Genomic DNA, 20,851 nt, shown 5'->3' with positions numbered 1-20,851 from the left:
GATGAAATCATCAAGGTTGGATGAGACAAGGATAAGTCATCAAAGGTTGCGTATGGTCATGAAAATATGATGGGTCAACAACAAGTCATAAAGGTCATGAAGTTTGGATAGAGCAATAAGAAGTCATCAAAGTGAAGTCATAAAGGACCGATAGAGGGACGACACAAATGCACACAAGGTTGTTGTGTTGATGAATGAAGCGGCCAAGGATGGATCAAGTCATCAAGGATGGAACGACATGATGAAGAATGATAGACACCACAAGATGTTGGAAGGAACATGATCAAGGAAGTGGAGGAGATCAAAGTGGAGGAGATCAAAGTTGAGTGGAGAGTTGGGGAAGAAGAAAGTTGAGCGGGAGAAACACGGGGGGTATTTACACCCACACAGAAAACTCGCTTCTTTTTTCAGAGAAATTTCAGCCAATGGGAGAGCAGAAAAAGGAGCTTGTACCTTGGAGCCGTTTGCTAACCCCCTCGTGGACGTTTTGTTGAAGAGCCCCCGGCAATTAGGTCCCAAATAAAACCACCCTCAGGCTCAAGGGTACATCCTCCCAAACAGACATGAATTTGATGAAAAATCGACACTTAAAACCATTTCTGACTACTATTCCAAGCTGCCTACTAAGAAATCGCACCTTTATCTTAATAATAAGGTATGTATTCAGCTAGCTGTCGTCCATGCCTTGAGAAGCCCTAAGAGTTCAAGATCCTGACTCAGCAATCCACGACCCTGTGATTGGTCTATATTACGAGTTTCGAGTATGTATTGTCGAAGGGCTGCATGTTTCTCTGCGTAGAATTCGAAAAAAAAAAAAATTAAAATTTTTTTAATAATAATAATAAAGACTTACGCAGCACCTCGTTTGATTTGGATTGGTGTGTTATTGCAAGAAAACTTTTTTTCGAACCGGGATAAAGATTTGGAACTGTGCTGGCTCAGTGAGCATCACTCCTCGATCACCATCACATTCCAGATCGTCTAGTGTGACCGAGTCGATAGCTGAGGTATGTGTGCGGTAATAATCCCATCCAGAATCTCAAATGCTGCGCATCCAATACAGTTATAGGGGCCTTTGATTATAGCGCTCTAAAGTGTCAGGCTAGCTCAAAAGTAAAAAATAATTCAGGTAATATTAGATTGTACCTGCTGCATCTCTATGGATACATATGTTCATCAGTCATTTTGTACGTCATCAAACACTGGCAATGATAAGGACCTATCCTGGTCGCCAATAATAAAATAAATCGCTGTCGCTATGTGCAATGTAACAAAGACAAGATAAAAAAAAGATAAAGATATGCTGAACTTGACCGCTGAAAACAAAGACGAGACGATGGCAGAAACTACCATCGAGTAGCGCGAGAAGAGAGTCCCCGTCCGTTCAGACCCTGCTGGGTCTGACTCCGGGTCATCCGCCGAGAATTTGGTCGGTCTTCGAGGCTCAACCCACCGAGACCAGGAGTGAGTTGATTTCGCCGGGGAGAAAAGAAGTTGTCATTACTTTGGGCTGTGGAAGGCCGATGTCCATACCGGATGTTCCGGTTGGTAGTATTCGTCCAACCCGTCGTATTGGTAGCAACGGTTTCACTGTCCGAGTCCTGCTCGTAATCTGAAGGTTCACTTTCCTTGAGAGATTGCATAGTGAAGCTGTGGGGGTTGCGGTGTTGTGGATGGTGTGGGTGGTAGGAGTGGAGGCTCTGAGATGAAAATGATGAAGGCAGTGCAGACGATAAGTTTGACGACCCGGTAGAAGTTTCAAATGACGAAGGGGCATATTTGAAAGAGTTGTAAGTGGGGGAAAGAGTGGTTGCAGAACTTGTCGGGGAGTAGACAGTAGCCTCGAGTTGAGGTCTTTCATACTGCGGTGATCCAACCGGAGAAGTAGGCCCCGATTGCGCTCCTGCTGCTGGTTTGACAGGAATTGTCGGGGTGCGAAATATTGCTAGTAATGCCATAACCTCTTGCACAGCCATGAAAATGAGAAGTAATTTGCCATATCGATCAAAGTACTCTCGGTCGGTAAACTGTTTTGGCAAATGTGCCCCAAGGTGAACAGCCACAATGAGTTCGGTGATGTTGACAAGCAGTTCTAAGCCCCTCCACTCGGATATGGGTTTCTTAACAGCCTCAAGAAAGGTAAGCCCTGCTATGAGGCTTGCACTACCCAGGGCAAACGTTTCAATGTAGTTCCCATGTATCGGGAGCATACGATTCTGGGAGAAGGCCCATGCGCCGATAGAGAGCAGCAGGAGGAGGAATCTGAATAATGGTAACAGAGCGCGGCGTTGAATGCGGGAAGAACGGGAGGTGCGGGGGTGGCAGTGACGTGACTGCTGTTGCTCACTTCTTCGAGGCGTATTATTGGGGTCAATGCTGAAAGTCCTGTCAAAGAGAGTCTCCAAGCCGGTAAAAGAATTATGATCACTGCTTGGAAAGAATGTCGGAGGTTTGAACACCGGCGCGGGACTGGCTGATTTGTGTTGCCATGAGGTAGGCGAGTTGGTTGGGCTGCGGTGAAATGGATTTCGCTCCACGACTTGTTCAATGGGCTTGTTCGAGGGCTGTGTGCGAAGTTGCCATGCAGGAGGCTTTGGTACGGCAGGAATGCTGCCATAGAATGGATTTGGGCCTTCAAAAACCGATGGCTTATCCCGCTGATGAATACTGACCGTTGGCCGGATTTCATGTGTGCGGGAAGGAGTCCAGTCCATGTCATCAGATTCAGGAGGGGGAGTAGGAAAGGCAGAGGTCCTGGTCACGGCAGACTGGGGAGACAACAGAGCAATCGGAAACGGCTCACGAGTTCCACCATTGGTTGCTTTTGGCGTCATATCAGGATTCGATGTTCGATGCCTAGCAGATGGGGAAGAAGTAGGGCTACGCATTGGTACATTTTCCCAGGAATGGTCCGACCAGTCCACTAGAGTTCGACGATCGTACTTGACAACATGACGGGAAGCCAAGATACACTTCCTTGCATTAGCTTTGTCAAAGGAGAAGTGATTTTTTGAGACTCACGAGAATTGTAATGCCGGCCATAACAGTATGACCGACGAAAGACCCCTTAGGATCAATTCCGCTTGCAGATGGGTCTTTGAACAGGGACCAGAACACGCATCGCAACACTAATGAGAATAGCTGTAGCTGGTAGTATTCTCCAAGGCCAGAGAATCTGCCAGGTCTTCCATAGACCTTCATGCGTAGTTTCGGGTTCCACCAAAGCGAAAGGCAGCCCGCAACAAGGGCTTTGCCTGCGATAGAAGCTAAGTCGAAAGAGTATTCATGGGGAATACCTCGTAGCGCAATCATTTGCCTTACACGAAGCAACAAAGACATGGGAGTATCGATGGACATATCGGCATCGTTCTGGACAGGATAAAGAGTCAAGACACCAATAGTGTCCCAAGCAAGTTGACCAAGGATGCTAATCCAGAATCCAAGGGCGCCAAGATAGACAAGAAAGCTCTGCCAGCTGTGCTGTCGGGCGCGCTGCACCGCCTTGGAAGCACGAGTTTGATCCATCATACGTCTGAGGTTATCTGCTTTCGCCTCATACCCGGCCTCTCGGATTCGTTGCTTCACGCGAGGCTCACAGCTTTCACAGACTTGAGGATACAGTGTTTCGAGTTCTTGGCGGTAGCTTGCGTAGCTCGAGTCAAATTGGCGATCGATTCTCTCATCGTCCTCGGGAACAAAGGCGGCAAGGGAGCTGGTAAGCAAATGCTGGTTGCGAAGACATTGGGAGCAAAATAATTCGGACTCGGGGAATTGCTCAATGCGCTCGTTCGATGCGCCGACGTTCTGGACAGGATTGGTAATCTCATTAGGGGGATCGGTGATTTCGCCATTCTAGAGCCTTTGTTAGTGTTTACGGGATCGCCTGGCTTCAAGGGGCGCACCTGGTCAAGGAAGTTGTCGGCATCGCAGTGGTCACAATGAAACTTGTTGTTCGAGTCGAGAATGGATTTGGCGGGACGAGCCCCGCAATAAAAGCAGGTCAAGCGCTTTGAAAACATCGTCATGGTGGCATAATACCATATGAAGCAAAGAATGAAGGTGGTGGTTGTTATTGTTGACAATGGAGTGTGAATGCGATGGGGAAACAAGGAAAATAATGAAGGCGGACACCAACGGCACGTGTTGTGGGCGACGCGACAGTCTCACCCAAAGAAACCAAATTGATGTTTAGACATTTCTACTAATTCGTCCCTACAAATTATGTTCTCTCCTTCGTTATTGTTTTGATTCAATCATGAAACATTGTCATCAGCTGCGGAATCTTTGAACCATCTTTGTCCGCCCTCCGCAGCAAGTGACATCATGGCCTTTTACCAGCTCCTAATGAGGATTATCCTCCCCGCAGCAGCCATTGTGATCCTTGCAGGGATTGTGAGTATCTACAGCCAGCTTCGATTGTCAGGTATGAGCAAAACTAACATCCAATTCTGGTAGATCATTCTTTTTGCGCTCGCCTTCTCCCAAAATGCTGTGATTCCCAAGGTCCGTCGTCGGGGTACGCCAGTCCACCTGCTCATCGTCCTTGGCAGTGGTGGCCATACTACTGAGATGTTCTTCATGCTGGAAAAAGTCCTCGACTTATCTGTTTACTCCTATCGCACCTATGTCGTGACCTCGGGGGATCAGTTCAGCGCCGGAAAAGCCACAGAATTCGAGGCCAAACAAGTCGCGCGCCAGATGGAACAAAACAAGAATCTCACCGATACAGGCTCCTTTGATGTTGTCACCATTCCACGAGCGCGAAGGGTACACCAATCATACTGGACGGCTCCTTTCACCACAATCCAGTCGTTTTGGGCCTGTCTCCTGGTTCTATGCGGAAAATATCCTGATCAACAGGGATTGCCCTTGAAGTACACCTCGGCATGTCCAGATATCATTATCACCAATGGCCCTGCGGTCTCTGTTTGCATGATCGTCGCTGCTAAAACCCTCCGTTTCTTTATTTTCATCTCCCGTATACTCTCCGGAAAGAATTTTAAGCCAGAGATCTCCAGGCTTCGGACAATTTTCGTGGAATCATGGGCGCGGATCAGCACTTTGAGCACCTCAGGAGTTTTGTTGCTTCCCCTTGCCGACCGATTTCTCGTTCAATGGCCTGGTCTAGCGGGCCGCCGGGCCTGGTGGGGGATGAAGAAGACCTCCTATGTCGGCTGGGCCGTGTTGTGAGTCTTGTGTAATCAGTTCTGAAAATTTTAGATTCAATATCAACTTTTTACTACATCCAATCCGTTGTCCTCAAACCCGTATGTCTTGGGACAAGCTATATTCGATTCCGGGTCGTATCAGCTCATTCCATCATCATTTTGGTTTGTTTGCGCTTCAGGCTCTAGAGCCGCACACAGGTATCACCCCTGTAGTATTCAAGCTCCAAAGCTTTCTGTCTAGCTTCAGACAATCTGTTCGTGAAGTCAAGCTTGGAGGGGGCACGAAATATGAGAGATGATCAGTACATGAGTACTCGGTTTATATCAGAAGAGTCACTAGCTTGGTATTTGCTATATTCACAATGAGACTGTATACTAAATCCCGTGCAGCAGCGGGCGCCTGCAGGTTTATTGAAGAGTTGAAGGCGAAGCCTTAAAAGCGGTGGGCTCAATTGAAAGGATGATCTTCAACACCCGTGGACGACGTCTATACTGAAATTCTTGAAGCATAATTGAATATACCCGTGTACTGACGAGACCACTGGCCATTAATACCCTTCGAGTCAACCTGTAGTTGCTTTGGAATCAGCGAATCGGTCGTCGGAATGATCCAAAGCGTATTGGCTGCCCAAGGATGCACAGGCGCGACCTTCACAGCTTCAATGGTGTTTTCTCCCCACATGCCGATGTGGGGACTCGTATCGCGCGCAGCTACCGCAGTCTTTATCGCTTTATCGCTTTTGCTTCGGACAGTCCGACCGTATTAAAAATGAAAGGCGCAGAGCTTCTTTGCGACTGAGGATCTTTTCAATTGTGATTGAATGGCAGTGTTGGTTGAAAAAACATTGAAACAATATATTTAAATATAGACGCTTCCGTACGAGCATATTCGAGCCTTTCGAACTTGCCCAATGCTTAAAGTCAAGACAACTTTCAAATGTTATAAGATCATCGAAATCCCTATCTCAGATAATCTGAGTTATTTCGTCCACTATACCTAGAATCACCTTGTCAACAGGACACAGCATCCGGAGTGGAGGCGTATCGGAATAGTCCCGCCATAGGTACCCGGCACCGCCCCGCATCGCTATCGGACCGCCCTGTTGCGGGGAATAGAATTAAGTTCACAATTTCTCATCTTTCCAACATTGTTTTGTTCAAATCGAATAACACCTATTCTATTCATTCAAAATGCCCTACTCCCTTCTGGGCCGAAACGTCTTGGTCATCGGTGGATCCCGGTAGGACTCTCCCGCGGCACACGGTTCAACTACTTCAATGAAGGGATGTATAGCTAACACTGAATAAAAGAGGTCTAGGTGCCATTGTTGCCGCCAAGTTTGCTGCCGAGGGCAGCAATGTCGCCATCAACTACATGTCGAGCAAGGAAGCGGCCGAGAAAATTGCTGGGGATCTTGCGAGCAAATACAACGTTAAGACGGTCGTGATTCAGGGTGTACGGTCTTTCTATTCCCGATTGAGTGTTGACTTAAATTATACTGATATTGTCTTTGGGGTCGACTTAGAACGCTGGAAAGCAGTCTGAAGCTACCAATACGGTTAGAACGGCCATTGAACAACTGGGAGGTCTGGATGTTGTGATTTCGAACGCCGTAGGTCAAGCAGAACACTCTGCTTTGCTTTTCATTCTTGGAATTCGCTGATAATTCTTCAAGGGTTGGACAAAGATGACCAACTTCGGGGATTTGGATGCTATGGATGATGATGATTGGGACAAGGTGATTCGATTTTCCCATTCTCATATTCATTGTTGCAAGCTAACCGTAGCAGTGCTGGAATATCAATGTCAAGAGTGGCCTTTATCTGTTCAAGGCTGCCAAACCGACTTTAGATGCTAATCCTGAGGGTGGAGCATTTATTATGACTGCCTCGGTCGCGGTTAGTCGTGTGGATCGTATGTTTTGTTCATGGCTGTGCTAATATTTCTCTCAGGGTCTTATCCCTAGTGGCAGCAGCATACCATACGCTGTCACCAAGGCGGCTTTGATCCACCTGATGAAGTGCCTTGCGCAAACCCAGGGCTCCAAAATCCGCGTGAACGCCGTGTGCCCCGGGCTCATGCTCACTGAATGGGTTTGCTTCATGATTATCAAAATTGTTCGGATCAGATAGCTGACTATATCACAGGGTCAGCAGTTCACTCAGGAGAAGATTGATGCCATGTCAGACAAAACGACACTGAAGAAGCTGGTATGTTTTTCAAGTCCTTAAGTATATCTCGTGTCTGACTGTGTTCCCTAGCCCGAGGTGGAGGACGCTGCGGATACATATCTGTCGATTGCAAAGAACTCATCTATGACTGGGGCAACAGTCCAAATTGGTATGGACCTTGATTCCAAGTGCTTCGGATATAACTGACTCTGTAGATTCCGGATTCGCGATCCGGTAGACTAAGGCCTCGGGAAGCGATTGTGAGGGGTCGTATCGTGAGTGGGATATTGGGCCAAGTATAAAGGGTATTATGTTGATAGATCGAATATAAGTACAGTATTCTACAAGTCCATCCCACTTATGACAGAGGATTACGGAATGGGGTAAAGACCATGCCCTCCGACTGGAAAGACTGATCACCAAACATGCGAGCCTTGATCGCAGCACGAAGCCCCTCGGCATCTGCCTCTGCCTGGACTTTCATCCTGTTGATGCGCAGAGCCTTGCCATCCTTAGTAAAGACGTAGAGTTCTCTTCCCTTTTTTGGCCCAACAGGATGGGCAGCATTTGCAAATGGCAGCCCTGGAACAACCGCAAAACATTCACTTCCTTTGGGCGGTTCAACTTCTTCAATATCCGTGAAAATCACACGCTTGTACTGGAAAGATGTAGATCCATCTGCATCATTGACCGGGACAAGTACATTGCTCCACAGAGACTCAAGAACCGTGTTGCGCCGTTTGATGTCAAGCAATGACCAGTTAGCCCAGTCAATGTATCGGTCTTCTGGCTTGATTTTACCGGCGTGGATAAGGTCATCAGTGCCCTCGGCAGCACGCCATCCGGCATCCTTGAGTGGTGGCACAAAAAGGCCGTCATCAATACCGTTCACCAGTATTTGAGCTCCCCTGGGTGCAACAAGATCCACCAATTCGGGAACAGTGCAAGAGTCAGGGCTGGGAATTTCAAACCCAGGGCATGGCGTTTGGGAAAGAATTGTCCCATGATCAAAGCTCTTGTGATGTAGTGTCTGTAATGTCACGCCAGTAGTGGTTCGACCAGCCAAAAGAGTATGGTGCAACGGGGCTGGGCCACGGAAGCTAGAGTCATGTCAGCTTTTCTATAGCACAAACTTTCAAAAACAGTTCATCTGGATACATACTCTGGAAGTAATGAGGGGTGCACATTCAAACCTCCGTAGCTAGCGGCATTCAAGATACGTGGAGGCACAAAAAGTCCAAATGAAACGGCAATAATCAAGTTGACAGGTCCATTCGACGTGACTGGTGGCTAGCACCCGAGTTAGCGAAATTGCCAATTGACATATTGAAGTAGAGAATCTTACTGTCCATCCTGTGAAAGTATCGATTTCATGAATTGGCAGCGAAAGAGAGGATGCTACCTCCTTGATAGGGACTGGTGAAAGCTCATATTTAGCTCGCGAAAGCCTCATTTAAACCCATATATTGGACAAACCTTCTCGAATCGTCTTCCGGCCTCTGCCAACTCGTTTGCCTGGTCGGCATACAACATCAATTGAGGCAATTCGACTAGGTTGCTTTAAGTGGTAGGCATGGAGGGCTTTCAGGGAGGCAATACTAAATTCGTCGGAGCCACAGAAGAGAATACGGAGAGGCTCATAAGATCGGGTTGCAAAGAACCGATAGCTTGGTCGATGAGAAGCATAGATATGCCTGCATGATGCAAGAACATCTGGTCCCCGCAGTAACCACATCTTTGAATTGAAATCTGGGGATCATGAAGTTTAACATGCCCAAAACTCCGAGACCTGCGACTTATCGATAAGCGCCACGTGATATAAACATCATCGGTCCCACTGTTCTTGCGCCAACGACTCTCTCTCTCTCTCTCACACACTCTAGGTTGGAATTGCTAAGTGTTATTTGCAAATCCTAGCGATGCCATGCCGGAAAGTGACGCTGGCTCGGTGATCCCCGCGCAACTCTCCTTTCTCGCTATCTATAATCCAACTCTCGGACCCACCGACGAGACGCTCGAAGACCAGATCGTGTTCTACACCTCGCGGTCGGACTACCTACAACGGACAGAAGGCTCGCCTACAGAAGAAGAAGGTAGCAAGCCTCCTCAAGATGGCAAAAACGAGAGGCTGCGCCAGATAGGTCTGGCGCAGGGGATGGTGAACTTCGCTAGGTCGGAGCCTCTTGCTCAAATTGCTCAGATGAACACCGGGCTCATACCCATTTTACAGTGATTTTTCGTCAGGCAAGGCATTGGACTATGTTGAAACAGCAAAGACAAGAGTGGTGCTTCTCGAGCTGGAGAAAGACTGGTGGGTGGTTGCTGTAAGTGTGACCGAAGCCTTGATAGCCCGAACATTCCACTAAGACCAAAGCTAGTCTATCGACCTGACGCGATTACCAACTGAACCAACACAAGCTTCCTCAAACGACACAGTTAGTAATACGAAGTTTCATTATTCAGCAAGGGAGATGGGACACCCACAGCTCCATATTCAACAACTGCGCCGCGCCCACTCGATATTCCTTCTTCTCCATGACTATTCTCTGAGCGATCTTTACGGGCGTGTGAGTCGGGCCTCATTCTGTCTCTATCTTGAACGGTTCTGGGAGAAATTTGCATGGAACTGGGAGCTTCTTTTAACCGGAAACCCAATCGTTGATATCTATAACGGAATCAAACTTGCTGCGGGCGGCGAGTTAGGAATCGGCGTCGGAGAAGAAGAATGGGGCAGCGGGGAGAGAGAGGTTCTTGAGGATTTTGTGGGGAGAACAGACGGCTTGATTGATCTGGTTGTATCGAGATTCGGCGACTCATCCGCCCACTCCGGGGACTCCTCATCTCAATTTAATGGTGAAATGCCATGGCTAGGGCAGGACACTGATCCCCGACCGGCTGACGGTGTGATATTTTCGGGTGTCGATACCATATCGCGGCGCTCTGTCGCTCATGTTTCACACTGGATGGAGTCGATTTACCGATATGGCGATGCGACATATGGTATCGGGCGAGACCCAAATTCTCTACGCCGAAGAAAACTCCAAAGTCATAGAGGAAGGAGCTCCGCTAGTCGCCAAGATGGCAAAAATCCGTCAACTCCAGAGCGGGTTCATACGCCCGGCATACCCCGTCCGCTTGTATTGGCTGCACCGCAGACTATTCCAGAAGCTCATTGCGAGAACACGCCTGAGCGAGAAGAGATTCCTCCATTAGGAAGTGATCCAAAGAGCGAGAAATCAGCCTTTGGGACCGAAGCAGTCATGAAGTATCTGACTCTGGGGTATGGATCATCTTGGAGTCTCTCTAGCATGTCCACACCGTCACTCTCAGGCTCTCCTGTTCCGGAGGTTGGCAAGCCAACAACTGGAATCATAGAGCGAACTCAGCCATCCACCAATCCAGTTCAGACTCCACCGCCAAATGCGCCAAGCAGATCTCGCCAGGAATCTAACAAGGATGCTGGTCGTTTCATTCTTGGGCCTCGCGACGATCTGGACACACTGGACGACCTGGAAGAAGGTAGTCCGGTATCTGAGTCAGATGTGAACAAATCCAAGACTCGCATCGTGCATCGAACGCTCCATGTTCGTTTGGGAGATGGCTCAGGTGGAGACGGGCATGCACGAAAGCTTGAGGCCGTGATTTATGTGGTAAGGGTTCACGTGCCCGATATCAAATTCGACTAGCTAACACCAATACAGCACCAACCTTTCATGTTCACCTTCCTGTTTGATGCGAATACTACAAATTTATCATCTCCGTCTCTCTACACTAGCATCCATCACCAGTTAGGCCCCCTCCAGAAATCACTGCTCTCATCCACCTCCCCGGCAGCAGCTGCCTCACGCATTTCGACATCTGAAGGCACCGCCGATCCTAAAAAGCGCTTTTCCGCCCGAACTCAACCAGTTCACGACCTAGTCTACGACCCGTCTAATTTAACAATCCGATCCTCCATCCCCAACATCCCCAGTCTAGGTACACCCCCCCAATCACCAAAAATACCTCAATCACCTCGCACGCCATCTCCCTCATCCATTCAACTACCAACCGCACCAAAATGGTCCCGCGTAGAGAGTCTTGCCATCCACCACCGCCTCTTATCCACATACATCGATACCCGCTCCCGTCCACAGGAACTCGAGCGCACCTGCAAGACTAGTCGTGGCTGGTGGATCCTCTGGGTCCGCATCCCACCAACGGGCCCATCACCACCACAGGCCCTCTCCTCTGTATCCTCGTCTGTGGCTCTGTCATCCATGGCTGAAGCGGAAACCGATGATATTCACTCCTTGTCTCCTGGTGTCCCAGAACCGCAAGAAGCTTTCCTTGTCCGCAAGGCGAGTGACTATGTCTCCCCTGTGAACCAGGATCGAATGAGTAGCGGTGCGCGCTTCTTCCGCGATTTAGGTGGATCGTCTTCTAAGGGTCCTCGTGGTGCTGATACTACTACTCCTTCGAAGCTGGTAGAGGGGCTTGGACTGGATGCTCGAAGATATGTTGAGGGGTTACTGCGATTTAACAGGTGATTCTTCTTTTTGCACTCCTGCATCGATCTATCGGGGCTACTCTACGGATACTATACCTTATAAATATCACATAAATTTGCTGGAGATCGATTACGACGTTCAACTTACAACCCCCTGATATTCTGTGACTAGGGTACCTAGAAGTATTATACTACGATATATTGCGAATTTCCCCCCAAACTCACGCAAGACGAGTTCTAAAATAAGAATAAACTGGAGCACAAGTCCAAGACCAGATGTTCCATGCATTAGCTTTAACAGAAATCAAATAGTTAGATTAGACAAAAATAAGAGTCAAGCTCTTCGCTGGGGGGAGATATCCGAAGGGAGAAACGGGAATCATCTATCATCACACAGGGCGACAACCATGAGCCATGGCTCGTCAAGGCGATGTCCAAATTCACAACCGGCGCTACTGTCCAAGGCTTTCTCCCACTTTTTTTGGTTGGTTTTCTTAATGTTTTATACTGCCCACGAAAAGGGCAAATTTGTCATTGTGATCCACGAAGTTGAATGGGAAAGAGATGGGGGAGAAAAAAGAGAAAAGCCCACAGGGTTATGATGAAGACAACGCCTCCCTAGACAAATTCTGCAAAATAAAGGCAAAAAAGGAGAAACACAAGGTCGACCAACTGCAGGGGGGAAGAAGAGAGGATTTCCGCATCTCAGGCACTCGGGCTCGATATTATTCACGAATCTCGCAAAAGAAACAAGCCCCAGTAGCACCTCCCCCCTTTTCGAGAACCAAACCTGCCCGAGTCCCGACGGTGTGTTCGGGGCGGACTACCTCAACGGTGGGGCGTAGTTTACAGGATCAAGCACGACTTCTTGGACTTACCCCCGCGGCCGCCCTTGGTGATCTTCAGCAGAGCTGCGCGAGTGGCGGCCTCGAAGACCTCCTTAACACCTTCGCTTGTACGGGCAGAGCACTCCAAGTACTTGTAGGCACCGATCTTCTTGCGGACCTCCTCACCCTGTATACATGAATTAGTGGGTCATCCCAAATCTGTAATGGTATCGGGATCTCAGCTTACCTGGCTCTCACTGACGGGGCTCTGGGAGGTCTTGTTGAGCTCCTCAATGGTCTTAGGGTCGTGACGCAAATCCTTCTTACAGCCAACCAGGATAATTGGGAGACCCTGGCAGAAGTGGAGGACCTCAGAAATCCACTACAAAAGATGTCAGCTTAGGCTCTGGTTCGCCCCAGTGGATCATGGGAATCCACTTCGGAGCATTGGGGCTTATCGGGACGAGGTACGCACCTTCTCCTGGACGTTGTCAAGCGAATCGGGGGAGTCGACGGCGAAACAGATCAGAATGACGTGCGAGTCGGGGTATGACAAAGGACGGAGACGGTCGTAATCTTCTTGGCCAGCCGTATCCCAAAGAGCAAGCTCGACGTGCTTGCCGTCAACCTCAACATCGGCGACATAGTTCTCGAAGACAGTGGGGACGTAGACCTGTAATCATAAAAGAAATGTATCAGAAAAAGTTCGGCGGAGGTACATGGGGCTGAGCCGGGAGTCCTGTGATAGGACATGTGATCAGGATCGGGGTCAGATAGGAGCTCACCTCAGGGAAGGTGCCCTTCGAGAAGACACTGCGAGATACGTGATTAGTTTCAGGCACAAAATCAAGGGGTGATTGTGGAGGGGGAGTCAGTTCTGATGTCAGGGTACTTACATGAGAAGACAGGTCTTACCGCAGGCACCATCGCCTACGATGACGAGCTTGCGACGGATCTCGGCCATCTTCAGGGAGACCAAGTCAGCGATTACGGATCACGATAAATGATCATAGAATACAAGCTTGTGCTTGCGGAGACGTGTATCCAGAAGATGGAGCACGCGGGGAGTGGGGGAGAGGGGGTAGAAGGGGGAGAGGTGAGGGATGGGAAAGGGACCAGGTCAGGTTGTCCCGGGGGGTTGACTTTGAGAAAAGGAGGGTGATCGTACTGTGAAATCTCAACAACTGGAATACTGCGGTTGAAAGAGGTTAATTCAAATAGAAGATAGCCCACGTCGTAGCAAGAGAACGAACCAGGGATGGAGGAAATAGGATTTGGGATGGAGGAGAAGAATATTTGATGACTTGGAGGTGGAGGAAGATAGAGGCCAGACTTGCCCGGCGGTGGCCGTATTCTCGGGGTATCGTATTTGTTGTGGTACCGCCCGTTCAGGTATTGTGTCGGAGAACTGGGCTTCCTCCTTTTTCCTACCACCTGGGCGTTTCCCCTTAAATTCAAAAGTACCTGGTCATTTGCAAGGTGCTTAAAGCCTTGGTACTTCACCTAAGTAGGTGCAACATGTCACCTACACCTTGTACCTGATCTACGATCCCTACAACCTATCACGGTCCGCATGTTCTCCTACCCGTTGCCTTGCTGTGGCCAGGCCTCTGATCAAAAGACGGTAATACAATTACCATGCCAGCCCTAGCAGATTATGTGTGGCTGAGCAAAGTTATCATCCGCGTCACAAAAAGATCCACCTCTGATCCTGGGGACACAGCCACCGTGGCTGTATAGAAAGGTATGTGAGGATGTGATATCATAGAAAAGGAAAGGAGGGTTTCAGAGTTGGTGCTGAACTCTATCACGGCCTTATTTGGTACCCATGGACATTGTAGAGCCGAAACTCCGATCTTATGAATGCACTCTCGAAAGAAAGCAGCAGATAGGGAGAGCCGACGGGCATTGCCCGTGAAACAGTGTTCAATATGTTACCAAGGTTCGATAGTTTGACTGAATAGAGCTGAATATTTCAGATCCGAATATGTGGTATTAATGCTGTATATGTACCGTTCTGACTTAAAGAGTGGACATGCAGAGGTAGCAAATCATAGCTTGAAACGGGTAAATGCGGTCAACTGTATAACATAAAAGATCATTTGGGATCCATCCAAAAATGCTTGACTTCCAGTGACGATCGCTTCAATAATTCCCAGGTCTCCTGCATCTTGATTACCGTCTGCAGCCTTGCTCCTCAGAATGGACCAAAAGCCAAGGATGAAATACGATATCCAAGAAATTTTTTTCTAACGTGATCATGATCCAGGGGCCAGTCCACGTTGAGCCATTCCTTACCAAGCCAATCAAAATTGACTTCTGTAATGCCTCCGAGCCCAATCCACTTTGCAACGTGCATCCCTTATCCAAATGGTGGAGACAATAGGGGGCATGTCCGGGCAGTTACAGAAAGGAATAATTATAATAATAGAAAAAAATAAAATTGAAACCCCCAATTTACCTTGCGCGGCCGGGATCAGAAATTGTAAAGCGACTAAAAATAGTGGAAGCGGAAGCGGCTGAGATGCTCGAATGCTGGTGCCTTTGTTCTCACGGGAAGTCGAGGGCTTTTACGCTAGAGGTGAAGGCTAGGAGCGAAATCGTTTAGCGTAGTTTCCGCTCCACGTACTCTTAGCTCGTTATCGCTCCACACAATTTTTAGACGATGCATAGAAAGCCAGTCATTATTCGAGCTTGCCCCGGTTTTTCCTACACGAGAGTTACTGGATTTCCACTTTCGCGACACTAGCGAAAAGCCACCGAGCCCGATCGACAAGCATGGCTAGCGGCTCCCTACTCCAGGACCCATCACTCCAGGCACGGCTTCATCAATCCATCTCCCTCGTCGACGGCCGTACTCTCGGCTTCGCGGAATTTGGCTCAACCAGTGACGATGCCACTCCACTTTTCGCTTTCCATGGCCTTCCTGGGTCGAGATTCGAGTCTGCGTCATTTCATCATGCCGCGCGTGAAGTGAACGTGCGGGTCATCGGCATCGATCGCCCGGGACTCGGCCTTTCGTCCCCACAGCCGAATCGTAAGCTTATGGACTGGCCCGCCGATACACGTGAGCTGGCCAAACACCTAAATCTGGCGCAATACTATGTTCTCGGAGTTTCTGCAGGCGGGCCGTATGCCCTTGCCTGTGCTCATGGCTTGCCGGAATCGGAGCTGCTGGGGGTTGGCGTTGTGTCGGGCATGGGTCCTTGGCACTTGGGCACTGGGGGTGCAACTTGGGACCTGCGACTTTTACTCAATTGCCTTGCGTATGCACCCTGGCTGGCTCGCATCATGCTGAACACCATCTTTGGCGAGATGGTCAAGGGCTCGAATCCGGTCAAAATGAGGGAGGTGGTGATTGGTGCCACGAAGCGCATGAAGCCTGCTGATCGAGACTTCTGTGAAAAACCTGAAAGCTTGGATCTCTTGCAGGCTTCCCTCAAAGAGAGCTTTAGACATGGTGTAGATGCCACAGTGGATGAAGGGCGAGTCTTGACATCGGACTGGGGCTTTGAGCTGGACCAAATCCACCTGAAAAATGTCCGCTTGTGGTATGGTACGGAGGACTATAACACTCCTGTAACATTGGGGCGCTACATGGCTGGATGTATTCCTCATGCTATCTTGAAAGAATACACGGGAGACTCGCATTTTACTATACATAAACACGCCACTGAGATTCTCAGGGACTTGGTGGCGCCTGAATGAGTGGATCATCCATACCGGTGCGTGGTGTATATAAAGAGATGTGTATCATATTAAGAGGCTTGCATACATCAGCATCTTGTGGAACTTTCAACGCCTCGGGGCTCAAATGTCCATGGATCTCGAATTTGAATCGAGGACTTGAAATATTTGAACAGCCTTTCCAACCAACACCAGTATAATCGCTTGTACCCGGAGCTCAACATGTACAGTTCCCGGTCACGGACTGCCTTGCTTACTTATGTTTTAAATGGACAGCCCTCAACCGACTTCCTATGATTTATTTGTCCTTGTTTCGTGTGGCTCAAAAAACCAAAGGAACAACCTGGTATCTAAACTGATACTAAGTAAGCCTTTTCTGCTGCCGTGACCAAGCCCCATTGTATGGCCCTGGCCGAGAAGATTACATGTTTTGATTCGCACCCTCGCGGTCAGTCAATACCCAGACATCAACCTTCAATTAAGTATTGGGGGCCGAGGCCATAATATGCAAAAGAGATCAAACAATTGAGTTCCACTGTGTCACGCATGATTGCATTCCAAAACCTGGAACCAAAAGACCTTAGTTAGAGTTGTCATCTGCCCACCTGGTGTGGAGTGAGATATACCTACATGGATATGTGTCGAATTCCAAGCACCTGTCAAACCTGAGAACCAAGAGAGCGGAAACACCACGATCGAGGATTGAAGACCTCGTTTTACACACAAATAAATCTACCTCTGTATTATTCCTGGACTCGACTGCGAAGGGCAGACCGCTTACCTAATACAACTGGTTAAACGTCACGTGTTGTGAATTTGGCCGCAATTTTCCGTCCGCGCGTTGCTAATTATTGACAAGCAGCAACGTTCGGCCATTGCTGAACCCCCAACTCGTCAAAATGCAGAAGGTCATTCAGAGGGCTACGACAGCCCGGAAGCAAGCGCAAAAGAAGATTTACCGGGCCCAACAAGCCCTTAAAGTTGCGGACCGCCAGCAGGTCCTCCGGCAACGGAAGGATTACAACAGAGCTTTGGTCACCGGTCTTAAGGAATCGCGGAATGCCCGCTGGGAGGACTGGGAGAAGGGAGCTTTGGCGCCCATGCGACATGTTGGACCCGATGCGACCAAGTACGGTGCGGTAGATGTCTCCTTGTTGCATCCCCCGGCCATCCCCAAGCACCTACGCCGGAAAGAGATCCTATTTGCTGAAGGAGACCGGGTCTGCGTTATTCGGGGTAGGGATAAGGGCAAGATCAACGAAATCACTCAGATCAATGTGGAGAGTGAGACTGTCATCATCAAGGATGTCAACATGGTGCGTTCTAGACCTGCTTGTATACGCAATTGGCTCTGAGGAGTATCATTGACAATTTGTACCTATTCAGGCTGAAGTCACCGTCCCTGAGTTTGCTAAAATTTCCATGGGAATCACCTCCGATACCGTCGCCCAGGGCATGCCAGTGTCCATGAACGATATTCGACATGTCGTTGCCCTCGAGATGGAAGACGGAACTAAAGATCACATCGTACAGCATGCCTACGGCGGTCCTCCCTACCTGGAGCGATCCTCAGACAGCAAACTCCCGCGCTTTTCTCGCTACATCGCTGGATTGGATATTGAGATTCCGTGGCCCGCAGAGGAGCCACCGCATACCGAGGTCGCCGAGTGTGACACAAGAGGAAACGAAGTGGCAGATATGTCTTGGGTTCCCTCTATGGACGAGCCGCCTTTCCCGTCCAGCGTTATCGATGAATTGCGCAACAAATACTCCAGATTCCGCACACGGCACGACCCCGAGTATGTGAAGGAGAAGGTGATGGAGGAATACCGACAGGAATACCTGAGGAGCCAGTCTTTACTGACCCCCAAAGGCGAGAAGAAGGTGCAGACGGCCAATGCCAGTGTGGCATCCAAGCTGGCGAAGATGGATGCCAATGGCAATGTGCTCATGGACAAGGAGACCAACGACTTCATCAGCCGCTTCATGGGGATGAACGCGACAAAGTCCAGCAAGCCTGCAAATGCCCAGGCTTCTGCTTAAACCCAGTAACCGTGGCAGCGAAAGCTGGACTTGTCTTATATTTGCAAGAAAGCGATTTGTATAAACCTCAATGTATTCTAGTAGCATGGAAATTTGCGCCTATATCTATTTTTCTGAGTTCATCCACAAGGTTCTATTCAATGTGCATACAAAACACCATCTATCAAAGGTTTGTTCACAGGAATATGCCGTGGGAAGGCTGTGCTTGATGTAGGGTTTTCATATGACGATCCGCGGGTCCGACAGGGGAGATCGAAAGTTCAGCGCCTGGGGCAATCATTCTTGATCCAACTTCCTCCCGGCCATTCCCTTTCACACAGCTTTCACCTCCGGGCAGCTGTACAAAAACATGGCGTTTGCAGCAGTCAATTCGGCCGGGGCTCCGATCACCGAGATCGAGGAGGCTTTTGCGACCGAACCCTCTCTAAAGCAAAGAGTCTACGATGCGATCGGTGCGTAGTCAACGGCGCATCTACGCCCACCCGATGGCGAAGACCACAACCCTGTCGCCCACCCACTGACCGTCATCGATCTCGATCATTTAGGCTCTACACCTTACCACGAACCTTTATTTAAGGACCTCGCGCGATACACCTCTTCCCTGCTGGCCAGGGCTGCCAATACTACATCCCTCCCGTTCGTTCCGCCGCCCAGCAATGGCCCTGCCGCGAAGAAGCGCAAAATAGAGAATGGACAGCCGCCAGTGACTGTACAATCATCTGCAGACTTGAAAGACCCCAGCGCACCAGTTCAATTCTATGTTCAGGATGTGTCGTTCGCTATACCTCAACGCAAGAAGCTCATGCTCGAGATAACCGCGAGTGGCGGCCTTCGTGCAAGGAACCAGGCTACGAAACAGATTGAATTTGGTGTCCCCATGGACCGAATCCGTGAGTATTGAAATTCGTCTAAATTTTTTTTTTTTTTTTTGGTCTTTATTGGACGAGACAAGAGACTAATGTGTGGTTTCGCTTGCAATGTAGGTCATGCCTTGTGCCTCCCTGTGCCAGAGAAGACTCAAAAACAGTTCAACTTTTGTATCATTCCTGAGTACGCCGATGGAATCACACCACCACCCGAGGGCGTGCCTGGCTTAGATTGTATGGTTTTCACAGTGGCTGATGGCCCAGCCAAGGCTGCGTTTACTGGATTGGGACAGCAGATCGGTCACAACGAGGGCGAGACTGCGGAAGCTCTGATCCGGAAGCTGCTGAATGATACCATGCCAAACACGAATGTCGTGCGGCCCGATGAGAGACAGTTTGTGAGCGCTATGCCCGAGGCCCACCGCAAGGGTGAGAAGGCCTATCATGTCAAAGCCTTCCGGGGCAGTAAAGAAGGTATGTATCCCTTGGGAAAGGCGTCTGGGGTCTTTACACTTGTTTTGGTCTACAATAATACTGACGTGCCTTTTTGTCGCTAGGTTACCTTTTTTTCCTGTCAACCGGAATTCTGTTTGCTTTCAAGAAGCCCCTTTTGTTCTTCTCCTTTGACACCATCGAATCCGTTTCATATACATCTGTTCTTCAACGGACATTCAACCTCAACTTTTTAGCCCGTCCGCGCAACGGCTCTGAAGAAGATCAGATGGAAATCGAATTCCAGATGATTGACCAGGCTGACTTTAGTGGGATCGATACCTACATCAAACGACATGGTCTACAAGACGCAAGTTTAGCTGAGGCCCGGCGTGCGAAGGTATATAATGTTAATACTGGCAAGAACCAGGATGGAGCTGCCGAGGCTGGCGGTGAAGAAGAGGAAAGCGAGCTTCAAAAAGCCCAACGAGAGCTTGAAGACGAGGAGGAAGAGGACGAGGAAGATTATGACCCGGGAACTGATGGTGACAGTGAAGGAAGTGGCTCCAGCGATGATGATGATGATGATGACAGCGATGATGACGATGAGGATGAGGAAGACGCGGAGGAAGAGGAAGATGCCGCCGATCAAGATGGAGATGGCGATGAGGATCTCATTAACCAGAAACTTGGCAATGAGGCCTAACGCATTTTTGATGACGAATATGTGCCGCTGAGCACCTCTGATGTGAGCATGTGCTTCAAGGGGACGTCACGATTGTTCTATTCGAGCTCTCAGGGCAATTGGATCCGGCCATTGGATCGGCTTGCTGTTGAAACCACTAGCATTCACACCGTATCTTGGGCCCCGTCGAACGATCACCCCCAGTGGGTCGCAGACGTGTCAAAATGCACCTGTAGGGTTAATCTATCAGCCTGAATCTGTACCCTTTGCAGCTGTCAGTTCAAGGTGTTACATATATTAGCTTGGCAACAAAAGAGTCATTTGTATTGTAAAAGAATTGATCGCCTTAGCTAAAAATTATGTCAGTCCTGTTTATCTAGCTTCTAACTATAAACCGATGAAGCTCCGGATGCCAAGACCGCAATCTTACCGCTTGATTAAGCGCATTCCAGACCGAGTCCAGACAACCTCCCCTGAGAGCG

General features: G+C 49.1%; 10 protein-coding genes across 10 annotated transcripts; 6 read left to right on the top strand and 4 right to left on the bottom strand.

The window, feature by feature from the left end:
• Positions 1 to 1,346: 1,346 nt before the first annotated feature.
• N7484_003851 (uncharacterized protein) lies at positions 1,347 to 4,025 on the bottom strand (the record flags this gene model as incomplete). The annotated part of the gene is made up of 3 exons (XM_057114271.1): positions 1,347 to 2,972; positions 3,022 to 3,852; positions 3,903 to 4,025. 3 exons carry the CDS (start codon positions 4,023 to 4,025, stop codon positions 1,347 to 1,349), a joined length of 2,580 nt encoding a protein of 859 aa, XP_056974411.1.
• Positions 4,026 to 4,323: 298 nt separating this feature from the next.
• On the top strand, positions 4,324 to 5,190 carry N7484_003850 (glycosyltransferase family protein; the record flags this gene model as incomplete). The annotated part of the gene is made up of 2 exons (XM_057114270.1): positions 4,324 to 4,392; positions 4,456 to 5,190. 2 exons carry the CDS (start codon positions 4,324 to 4,326, stop codon positions 5,188 to 5,190), a joined length of 804 nt encoding a protein of 267 aa, XP_056974410.1.
• A 445-nt stretch (positions 5,191 to 5,635) lies between these two features.
• On the bottom strand, positions 5,636 to 5,850 carry N7484_003849 (uncharacterized protein; the record flags this gene model as incomplete). The annotated part of the gene is made up of 2 exons (XM_057114269.1): positions 5,636 to 5,655; positions 5,691 to 5,850. 2 exons carry the CDS (start codon positions 5,848 to 5,850, stop codon positions 5,636 to 5,638), a joined length of 180 nt encoding a protein of 59 aa, XP_056974409.1.
• Positions 5,851 to 6,359: 509 nt separating this feature from the next.
• Positions 6,360 to 7,578, top strand: N7484_003848 (SDR family NAD(P)-dependent oxidoreductase; the record flags this gene model as incomplete). The annotated part of the gene is made up of 9 exons (XM_057114268.1): positions 6,360 to 6,409; positions 6,480 to 6,624; positions 6,695 to 6,781; positions 6,845 to 6,907; positions 6,960 to 7,067; positions 7,122 to 7,262; positions 7,317 to 7,379; positions 7,431 to 7,509; positions 7,556 to 7,578. The coding sequence occupies 9 exons, from the start codon at positions 6,360 to 6,362 to the stop codon at positions 7,576 to 7,578; spliced, it is 759 nt and encodes a 252-aa protein (XP_056974408.1).
• Positions 7,579 to 7,698: 120 nt separating this feature from the next.
• Positions 7,699 to 9,075, bottom strand: N7484_003847 (methionyl-tRNA formyltransferase; the record flags this gene model as incomplete). Its single annotated transcript, XM_057114267.1, has 4 exons — positions 7,699 to 8,440; positions 8,503 to 8,630; positions 8,686 to 8,756; positions 8,817 to 9,075. The coding sequence occupies 4 exons, from the start codon at positions 9,073 to 9,075 to the stop codon at positions 7,699 to 7,701; spliced, it is 1,200 nt and encodes a 399-aa protein (XP_056974407.1).
• Positions 9,076 to 9,240: 165 nt separating this feature from the next.
• On the top strand, positions 9,241 to 11,869 carry N7484_003846 (uncharacterized protein; the record flags this gene model as incomplete). Its single annotated transcript, XM_057114266.1, has 4 exons — positions 9,241 to 9,512; positions 9,571 to 9,664; positions 9,719 to 10,990; positions 11,042 to 11,869. Coding segments are annotated over 4 exons (2,466 nt in total), but the record flags the coding sequence as incomplete, so codon positions are not given.
• An 806-nt stretch (positions 11,870 to 12,675) lies between these two features.
• Positions 12,676 to 13,620, bottom strand: rho1 (Rho family GTPase RHO1; the record flags this gene model as incomplete). Its single annotated transcript, XM_057114265.1, has 5 exons — positions 12,676 to 12,843; positions 12,904 to 13,038; positions 13,132 to 13,329; positions 13,442 to 13,469; positions 13,553 to 13,620. The coding sequence occupies 5 exons, from the start codon at positions 13,618 to 13,620 to the stop codon at positions 12,676 to 12,678; spliced, it is 597 nt and encodes a 198-aa protein (XP_056974405.1).
• A 1,814-nt stretch (positions 13,621 to 15,434) lies between these two features.
• On the top strand, positions 15,435 to 16,364 carry N7484_003844 (alpha/beta hydrolase; the record flags this gene model as incomplete). Its single annotated transcript, XM_057114264.1, has 1 exon — positions 15,435 to 16,364. The coding sequence occupies one exon, from the start codon at positions 15,435 to 15,437 to the stop codon at positions 16,362 to 16,364; it is 930 nt and encodes a 309-aa protein (XP_056974404.1).
• Positions 16,365 to 17,242: 878 nt separating this feature from the next.
• Positions 17,243 to 18,386, top strand: N7484_003843 (mitochondrial 54S ribosomal protein uL24m; the record flags this gene model as incomplete). The annotated part of the gene is made up of 2 exons (XM_057114263.1): positions 17,243 to 17,659; positions 17,730 to 18,386. The coding sequence occupies 2 exons, from the start codon at positions 17,243 to 17,245 to the stop codon at positions 18,384 to 18,386; spliced, it is 1,074 nt and encodes a 357-aa protein (XP_056974403.1).
• Positions 18,387 to 18,735: 349 nt separating this feature from the next.
• On the top strand, positions 18,736 to 20,390 carry rtt106 (putative negative regulator of DNA transposition (Rtt106); the record flags this gene model as incomplete). Its single annotated transcript, XM_057114262.1, has 4 exons — positions 18,736 to 18,838; positions 18,881 to 19,276; positions 19,370 to 19,726; positions 19,810 to 20,390. 4 exons carry the CDS (start codon positions 18,736 to 18,738, stop codon positions 20,388 to 20,390), a joined length of 1,437 nt encoding a protein of 478 aa, XP_056974402.1.
• Positions 20,391 to 20,851: the final 461 nt, after the last annotated feature.

Source organism: Penicillium longicatenatum (assembly GCF_028827895.1).
Source record: "Penicillium longicatenatum strain IBT 33135 chromosome Unknown contig_2_segment0_segment0, whole genome shotgun sequence".
In the NCBI taxonomy this organism is placed as follows: Eukaryota; Fungi; Ascomycota; class Eurotiomycetes; order Eurotiales; family Aspergillaceae; genus Penicillium; species Penicillium longicatenatum.
The sequence above is the reverse complement of the archived record's forward strand: the minus strand, read 5'-3'. Positions and strand labels throughout refer to the sequence as shown.